Raw genomic sequence first — 9,891 nt, 5'->3', positions numbered from 1 at the left:
TTGTTTTTGTCAATGGCATGTAGTTTATGTTGTAGGCTGATATCAAATGGGGTATTTGTGTACTGTGGAAGTGAAATGCAAGGCATATCATACCCAAATATTTCACATGGACTTAGTGCAGAGTAGGCCACACTTTGTCTGTCTTAGGAAGTTTACTACAATTCATCATAGAATCCTTCTGTTTGTGGTTAGCTTCATTGCAACACTGATGATAAAAAAGATCTGATTACGCGCATGGTATTGCATACAAGCAAGAGAATAACTTGCATCATATAGCTGAAGAATGAATTACAACTGATACAGTTCAAACTAGAAATATGACAGTATTTCAGGACTCAGGATATAAAAAATTACAAGATTTTTCATGAAAGAATCATATTGAACTACTTATAAACAGCAAAATGAAGTCTGAGAAAGAACTTCATCTTTGTTACAATATCCTCATCAAGTGGGGAAAGAAAAGGTATTATGAATTAAGGAAACTCGAACCTTAAACCCTGATGGCCTCCGGTAGGGGGACTGATATTAATCCAAAGCAATGAGATGGTAATTGAAAGTAGCCCTGACCAAACGTAGACTATTGTAGGAACCCTGCCACTTCGCCCCATCAACCCTTTAGCGAAAGGATACAGATGGCATAACACCCAGAAGCTGAAGAACACACCTCCTAGAAGCTTACTCCATTCAGGAAATGGACTATATAAAGTCCTAGCAGAACCCACAGCAATAGCAATCATGTTAATCATCATGATTGTTATTGGAGGAAGCATTAGGAAGCTCCATTTGACTATATATAGATCAGCAAACTCGTCTTCAGCATCATCTGGAGTAGCAGATTTTGAGGTTAGTGTGAAGGAAATGTCGACTCCTGCTATGACTTTGAGTAAACCTTGAAGAACAGCAGCAGGGTGTGCACTTGTTCCTCCAATGAGCCAGAACTGCTCGTTCCTCCACCAGTCGTGTAGGGTGATTCCTGACCACTTGATCTCGAGGAGGGCAAGCATACATAAGGACAGGGATACGAGCAGCAGCAAGACCAGGAAGGTTACATTGAGGGATTGGACTATGAATTGTCCTGAAAAGAGTGAGAGGGCAGGGAGGAAGCAATAGACAATTAGGAACATAGAAGTGAAAGGGTATAAACCGACATTTAGGTATGCCACCCTTTGCAAGAACTTCATCCTCCTACTAGCAAAAAGTGCATTGTTTTTTGAGAAGAAGATCTCCACTGAACCAGTTGCCCATCGAAGAACTTGATGAAGACGGTCAGTTAGATTAATTGGGGCAGTCCCTCGAAATGCATCCCTTTTAGTCACACAGTAAATGGACCTCCATCCTCTATTGTGCATTCTGTAACCTGTCACGACATCTTCTGTTACAGAACCGTATATCCACCCTACTCGTTTACCCCACTCAGTTCTATCCTCGTAGAAACAGGAGATAACACTAATGGCCTCAGCGACAGTAGCAGCATCTAGAGGCTCTCGAGGGACAGCAAGTGATCCTGCAGGCCTCCCTTGGTTACCCTTGCCTTGGAGATCCTGAAGAAGCCTGCCCTGGTATTCTGCTACTGGGATAGATGCAGCTAAAGAAGTGGAATTTCCGAATCTCTTAGGGAGGAGCAATGACTCAATGTCTAAATCATCATTATCTTCTTCATATCCTCCAACTGGTAAAGCAATCTCTTCAGGGTTTGGTTCTTTAGCCTTCTTTCGTAGAAGCAATTTGAACTTTCTCGAGCCAAACCATCCATGATGTTCAGTAGCCCTTGGAGGACTGAACCCATACAATGCAATCCTCCGAAAAATGCAGCCTGTACCAACATACATTGGGCCTTGTAACCCATCATAAGCTCTCATGGACACATCAAAAAACACAGTGTTGTGGTTTGCATAACGATCACTGGGATCAATCCCTTCAAACCTTTGAGGGAATTGCACATAACAGATTCTATCACCACCCCTGTCAAGCATAAAGCACATTCCTTCCCTCAAAGCCAAGGAGTTGTGGATGTAGTGATCACAGTCGAGGTTGAGGATGAATGGACCGTTGGACATGATTGCACTAGTCCTTACTAGTGCATTCATAGCTCCGGCTTTTTTGTTGTGATCATAACCTGGTCTTTTCTCTCTTGACACGTATACTAGCATGGGAAGGCGTATGTCTACTTCTGTTGAGTCTATCAAGTTCTCAGCATCTGCTTCTGAGCCATACACTGGTTCAGAGTTTGGTGGTGCTAGCATAGCCTGCAGATAAGAAAGGATCAGTATTCTAATGATATAAAAAACTCAGCTTAGTTATGAAGCATTATAGAAGTGGTCATGCTACCTGAATTTCACTTTGCTGGTGTAAATGCATGCCTAACATTGTATTCAATTCTAATGATTCAGCACTCATTATAGCACGAATTGTAAAAATCTGACATTATAGCATGACATGAGCCAAACAGATATTTTCGTGGGGGCGTTCCCTACTCAGCGACGCGCTGCACTTCCTAGACCCGGGTGTAGTGATAAGTATGCAAGGGTTGCTAGGTCGTCGCCCAGAAGCGACGCGCCACATTGCCCGAGTGTGGTGTCAAATGAGCAAGGGCGTGCCATTGGGGCGTTCCCTACTGAGCGACGCGCTGCACTTCCCAGACCCGGGTGCAGTGATAAGTATGTAAGGGTTGCTAGGTCGTCGCCCAGAAGCGACGCGCCATATTGCCCAATTGTGGTGTCAAATAATCAAGGACTTGGAGTTGGGATCAGGAGGGAGCGTGGGAGAAAAGAATTTAGTTTGCGGATTGGTTCTTGGAATGTGGGGTCTCTTACGGGAAAATCAGCAGAATTGGTAGAAGTAATGAAAAGACGACGCGTGAACATCATGTGCCTCCAAGAGACAAGATGGACAGGAGAAGGAGCTCGAGGCTTGGTTTTGGGGTATAAGGTATGGTATGTTGGGCAAGAAACGAGCCACAGAACAAGGAATGGTGGAGCTAGGAACGGAGTTGGTGTGGTTCTCGATGAGAGGTTGGCAAAAGAGGTGATCGAGGTCTATCGGAAGAACGATAGGTTGATAAGGCTGAAGTTGCTATGTGGCAAGGAGATTGTGAATGTTATCAGTGCTTATGCTCCCCAAGTGGGTTTAGATGCAGAAGAGAAACGACAATTTTGGGAGGACCTAGACGAGGTGGTGCAGGGTGTCCACCACTCAGAGAAGTTATATATTGGAGGGGATCTAAATGGGCACGTTGGGGCGAGCCGAGATGGCTATGAGAGTGTCCATGGAGGCTTTGGGTATGGGCAGAGGGACGCCGGTGGTGAAGCTATTATGGATTTTGCCCAATCATATGATTTAATTTTGGCTAATACTTGGTTTAAGAAGAGGGATTCACACTTGATAACTTTTCGGAATGGAGCAAATGCAACTCAAATAGACTTCCTGCTCACAAGGAGCATAGATAGACAAAGTTGCATAAACTGTAAGGTTATCCCAGGGGAGAGTGTGGTCACCCAACACCGGCTATTGGTAATGACTATTCGTCTGAAAGAGAAGGCGAAGAAAAAAGTTAGACAAGAAGAACCAAGGATAAGATGGTGGACCCTAAGGGATGCAAAAGCTAAGGTTTTTACAGAAAAGGTAATTGAAGAAGCGGATTGGGATGGAGAGGTGGATCCGGACATGACCTGGTTACGAATGAAGAACTGTTTCCTAAGAGTGGCCAAAGAGGTCTTAGGGGAAGTAAGGGGAAGAACTTCGGTACAGAGAGATACTTCGTGGTGGAATGAAGAGGTGAAAGCAGTAATTAAGCAAAAAAGGGAATGCTATCAAGCCTTAGGAAAATGTAGGAGTGATGAAACCTTTGCAGCGTATAAGGAGGCTAAGAGTAAGGCAAAGGCAGCTGTTCGCCAAGCAAAAGAAAAGGCATATCAGGAGGTTTATGAAAAGCTTGATTCCAAGGAGGGAGAAAGGATCATTTATAAGATGGCAAAGAGAAGACAAGAGGCAAGGAAGGATATTGGCATGGTGAAGTGTGTCAAAGATAAGAACCAAATGGTCCTAGTGCAAGAGGAGGGCATCAAGGACAGGTGGAAGGGGTACTTCGATGAATTATTTAATGGAAGTAATGGAGTTGTGATAGGAGATACCTCTATGAGTGATGAAGAAATCAACATGGAGTATGTGCGAAGGATTAGGAGAGTAGAGGTGGAGATTGCACTGAGGAAGATGAAACCTAAGAAGGCGGTTGGCCCTGATGGGGTACCGATAGAGGTGTGGAGGTGTTTGGGTAAGATTGGTATTGATTGGTTAACAAACCTTTTCAACAAGATATGGACGGCTACAAGGATCCCACAAGATTGGAGGAAGAGCACCTTGGTCCCGGTTTATAAAAACAAAGGAGACGCTCAAGATTGTTCTAACTATCGAGGAATTAAGCTTATGAGCCATACTATGAAGTTGTGGGAAAGGGTGATTGAACAAAGGTTGAGGGCATGCACAAGCATTTCAGATAACCAATTTGGTTTTATGCCTGGGAGATCTACTATGGAGGCAATCCATTTGATAAGACAAATGATGGAGTTTTATAGGGTAAAGAAGAAAGATCTTCATATGGTCTTTATTGATTTAGAGAAGGCATATGACAAGGTGCCAAGAGAGATACTTTGGTGGGCAATGTTGAAGAAAGGTATCCCACGAAGGTATGTAGACCTAGTTAAGGATATGTATCGGGATGTGTCAACAAATGTGAGGACATGCGGAGGGTTGACAAAAGATTTCCCTATTACAATCGGATTGCATCAAGGGTCTGCATTAAGCCCTTTTCTTTTTGCAACGGTTCTAGACGAATTAACTAGACCAATTCAAGATGAGGTTCCATGGTGTATGCTGTTCGCAGATGATATCGTTTTGGTGGATGAGACTAAGGATGGGGTTAATGTCAAGTTGGAGCAATGGAGGCAAAGGTTGGAATCTAGAGGGTTTAAGCTAAGTCGGAGTAAGACTGAATATTTGGTATGTCGTTTTGGCACTCAGAGGGGGACAAGCAATGAAGTGGTGAGTTTGGATGGAAAGGATTTGACCATGAGTGAATGTTTTAAGTACCTAGGGTCGATCATCCAGAAGAATGGTGACATTGATCAAGACGTGACCCACAGGATTAAGTCAGGGTGGCTTAAATGGAGAGCGGCCACGGGAGTGCTATGCGACCGCAGCATTCCCTTAAAGTTGAAGGGAAAATTCTACAGGACTGCCATAAGACCAGTGTTGCTCTATGGTACAGAATGTTGGGCTTCTAAGAAAGAGCATATTAAAAAGATGGAGGTTACGGAAATGCGCATGTTAAGGTGGATGTGTGGAAACACTTTAAGAGATAGAATCAGAAATGAGGTTATTCGCAAGAAAGTAGGTGTGGCGGGCATTGTAGATAAATTAAGGGAAAATCGTCTGCGTTGGTTTGGACATGTAAGACGGAGACCCGAGGGTGCACCGGTGCGAAGAGTGGAAGAGTGGGACCATGGAGGGATTAAACGAGGAAGAGGGAGACCAAAGATGACTTGGTTGGAAGGAGTGAGGAAGGATATGAAGTGCATGGATTTACGTGAGGATGAAGTTTTGGATCGTAAGGGATGGAGGAGAAAGATTTATGTTGATGACTACACGGAATAATCAAATTTGGTTCATGTTAGCCGACCCCACTTTTGGGATTAAGGCTTTGATTGATTGATTGATTGATTGATTGACATTTTAGGCATAAATCTAGTCATTTACTTAACTATTCTTTATTTAACATTCTATCCTATGGCCAACTATGTTTATACTTCAAGCTAATTTGAGATATAACAATGTTAAGGTTACTAGCATTAATCAAATTGCAATGTCATGATTTAGAAATTTGTATACAGCTAGTAAAATTTCGATTTTCATCATAACAGAATATGTTAGTTTTTGAAAGAGCAAACATTAACAAATTGAATGAAGCAAGAAAGTAACAAACTTTCGATTCCAAGGCCAAGTTTTAAAAATAAAGTACCTGAATGATACCAGCATGATCACCTCTAGAGTGATCAGGTTCAGCAGAAGACCAAGATCCAGGCCAGTGAGAACCATCAGACATCCATATTCCCTTAACAACCTTTAGTGGTTCAGCAAGGTTTCCTCCCATTTCCATTTGTTTCTTCTTAGCGCGAAGCTCTTCATGGGCGTTGTAAGCATCAGACCGTCTCCTGATAGACTCCGGTAATGAGTTAATCCTCACTTTAAACTCATCATACTCTCTCTTAACACGTCTCCTCTCTCGAACAAAGTCCAACCTGACTTTGTTCTTAAGAAAATCCTTCTTCTGCCCAAAGTATGCCTCAGGATTTCTTGGCTCTATACTATGCTTTCGACAGAAAGGCACCCAAGTTCTGGCAAAACTCGCAGTCTCAGCTAAGGCCTCGAATGTCAGAAGTGCACCTCCATCATCTGACAGATAACAGGCCAACTTCTCAACAGGATAGTCTACTGCAAGGATAGAAAGAATGGTATTGGCTGTTACAAGAGGAGGCTCCTTTTCAGGGTCTGCTGTCGAAACAAAGACATCGATTCCTGGAAGATCAGATCGACCCTTTGGGTTACGAAGATTGGGGGATTCGTAACGATCTTTTAAGACAGAAAGATCAGTAATTCTGTTAACAGGACAGAGTTTAGGAAGCTGGTCTAAAAGCCAAGAGAATGCAAACCAAACTTCACAGGTAACAGACATGCCCCATAACCACATGGCTTCGCGGTTAGGATGTCGAATTCTCCAGGCAAGGAACAAGCCCAAAGCAGCAAAACGTATTACCATCAATAATCTGCATTAGATAAATTAATATGAGAATCAAACATCACAATTATACTGTCACCTTTCTAACATTGCTCAACAATGTATGTAGGTTTTTTCTAGTCAAAATGAAAAGAAAATTGCTAATTGTCGGTTGTATGATCTGTTATTATTTCTTACAGTACATCTATTGTTATTGATAAGCACCATGAAGAACATAATGCAGAATAGCTTAACACGGCATAATGGTGTAGGAAATGACATGAACTAAAAAAATAAGGAATTTGATGAAGGAGATAGTTTGTCAGTAATTCATTCTAGTATTCCTATATCTTATCTTACAATACCCTTCATCGAAGATGTATATTATGAGATATACTATATCTTCTTATGAATAATAGTAACATTTACACTTTTTAGGATGTTCAGAAAAAGTTGTCACATTTCCTAAAATAGTTTGGTACGAATAGTTATGATTAAATGCCCTCATTTAAATTGAATGACAACGTAGATAGAGTCAAATTAAATATTACAAATGCTATTTCTGTAGAAATCATTGTATATATGTGATTTGAAAAGGTTAAGACAAAATGACAACTAATTTGTACCACAAAACTATGACCGTACTTTATAACCAGCTAACGGCACATAGCTTTACTCTACAAAGAACATACTAGTAACTATAGACAGTTACATAAAGCACCAGTAAAGTACAGCATCTTCTTGTGATTATGTAATTAAGATCATACTAAATACTAGTAGCAAAATAGCAATATTTCGATATTTGGTTCAAAATCCAAATAATAAATCAATACACGTATAATAGATCAATACACTAAAATCATTTTCATTTCAAATTGTAAACACCAAAATCCACAAAAGTTGCTCAAAAACAAATAACCCTACAAAAAATGTTAAAATTTATCTAGACTAAGTTAATAGTTAATTAGTTACACCTAAAGTTAGATATTTACACTAAGCATATTCTAAACTACACAATCAGAAAACAACAATTAACACAAACATAACACAAGTACCAACCAAAACACAGAAAATCATCCACAATTAAACTCTAAATTAACCCACAACATAAACTTTAGATTAATATTAACAAAAATATTAAGAAATGGTAGCAAAAATATACCTATAAGGGCTGATAATAGCAGTAGAAACAGCAACCTTCCTAGTCAAAGGCTTCCTACACCTCTCCCCAAAATCAGGCGGATATTCAAACCCATTATTATTGTTATTATTGTTCACATTATTCCCTCCACCACCACCTCCACCCGCTCCGAATCCGTATCCATCTTTAGGCCACAAAGCATTACCATACCCATAAGTCCCTTTAGTCTCAAACAACCACCTATTATGATCAAAATCAGGCGGATACTTGACTGATTTCACAACCGATAACCTTTTATCCAATTTAAACTCGGCCGCCATCGAACGAAGCGGCCGAGCTTCATCCTCCTCTTCCTCCTCCATCTCCTGACTCCCACCATTTTCTCTGTCTTCTTTATCATACAATTCCTTACACCCAGGACAATGTCCACCATCTTTGCTACTCAAACAATCCAAATAACAATCCCTGCAAATTTTAAACCCACAATCACATGGATTTATAGCTTTCTCATCACACCCTTTCATCATACACTCATTCATTGATTTCCCCTGTTCTTCAGATTTCTCCATTGAACAATCAATCACATGCCCACGTGTCACCGAGTTAAACCCACCTGTGAAAATCGTACCCGAGATAAAACCCGGCCCGAATCGGGCCTGATTCAGCCCAATTCGGTCCATTGACTCTGTTTCTGCTCTGTTTTGTGAGTCAGAAATTGACGAAATTGGAGGTCTTTCTGGGGTTGGTGGGATATGAACAGTGTAAGAAACGAACTCTGAATTGAGTCCTTCATCTTCATCTTCTTGTTGCCTTTTCTCTTCTACTCCGCCTTCCACGGCGTCGTTTTCTTGTTGAGTGATTGAATATCGCCGCCGTCTCGCGGAGGAGTTTCGGTTAGTTTGAGCACTAAGAGGAGAGAGAGAATGGCGTTGAATTGGGCTTGTTAACCCGATATTCCGGTTTCCTCCGGTTGATGTTACCGTTATTTTCACCGGAGAACTTGATGGAGATAACGGTTTCTTTATCATTTTTTTGGGATTTCTTTCTAATTTTCAGATTTTTTGCTAAATTTCAGAGAATCTGTGAGAAATTTTCATGGAGGAGAGAGAAAATATGGAGAGAGAGAGAGAGAGAAAACAGAGAACAGGTGATAATGAAGAAGAAAGGAAGGCAGGTTATCTGGTTAAGTGGGGAAAACGGTAGAATTTTTAAAATTTGAAAAAGGGGTTTTTAAGTGGGGACCATTTGAACCAACGGTCGACTAATTTGGACCGTTCAAAATGAAGAGGGGCATGATCGGACGGTTTATATGTATAGTTGAATGTCTTGAAATTAGGACAAGAAAAAAATATAGGATGAGTCAGAAAGTCAACAATATGATGACTTTATAATACAACGGTCTTATTTTAGAAAATCGGTGATAAAGCAATAAAGGCTAAAGATTGTTAGTTTTGTAATAATAAGTAAACTTAGTAAAGTAGATTTTCTTACAATTGATTTTAAAATGTTTTGAGAGGGAGTGATTCACGTTGATGCAAATCTGAGAGAATTATGGCGTTTCATGATGATGTAATTATTTTCAATCAGTTGGTTTGTATATTAAATTGTTTCCATATATGTGTAATAATATACTAATAACATGGATTATGTCCAAATGTCTAAAACGAAGTATTGTATAATTCCTAAAAAGACAAAATTGGCCAATCTTATATGTAAATTCAAATATCAACCTTTTTGTATGTAAATTCAAATATCTTTTAAAAGTTAGGTTAAATTAGTTAACTTCCTACAAAAAAAAAAAAAAAAAAAAAGAAAAAAAAAAAAAAAAGAGTTCACACCTTAGTTTTTTTATCATTGTAATTAATGTTTTGCCAACCTCATTGTCATCCCTAAGGTATATAGCCCACAACAAGGGTTATTAAAATCGGGATTCTACTTTGAATCGAAAGGGCCTCTCAAAATCAAATAGTAAAATCGAACC

At 40.2% G+C, this 9,891-nt stretch overlaps 1 protein-coding gene across 1 annotated transcript; it reads right to left on the bottom strand.

Annotated features, from left to right (window-relative positions):
- Positions 1-298: 298 nt before the first annotated feature.
- On the bottom strand, positions 299-9,042 carry LOC145624122 (cellulose synthase-like protein D5). The gene is made up of 3 exons (XM_081677081.1): positions 7,932-9,042; positions 6,014-6,818; positions 299-2,246 (listed from the first exon to the last, which is right to left on the bottom strand). The coding sequence occupies exons 1-3, from the start codon at positions 8,936-8,938 to the stop codon at positions 474-476; spliced, it is 3,585 nt and encodes a 1,194-aa protein (XP_081533207.1). The 5' UTR covers positions 8,939-9,042; the 3' UTR covers positions 299-473.
- Between the last annotated feature and the right edge of the window lie 849 nt (positions 9,043-9,891).

This window comes from Chenopodium album, chromosome 3 (assembly GCF_948465745.1).
Source record: "Chenopodium album chromosome 3, dcCheAlbu1.1, whole genome shotgun sequence".
Taxonomy (NCBI): domain Eukaryota; kingdom Viridiplantae; phylum Streptophyta; class Magnoliopsida; order Caryophyllales; family Amaranthaceae; genus Chenopodium; species Chenopodium album.
Note: the sequence above shows the minus strand (reverse complement) of the source record. Positions and strands in the feature narration are given on the sequence as shown.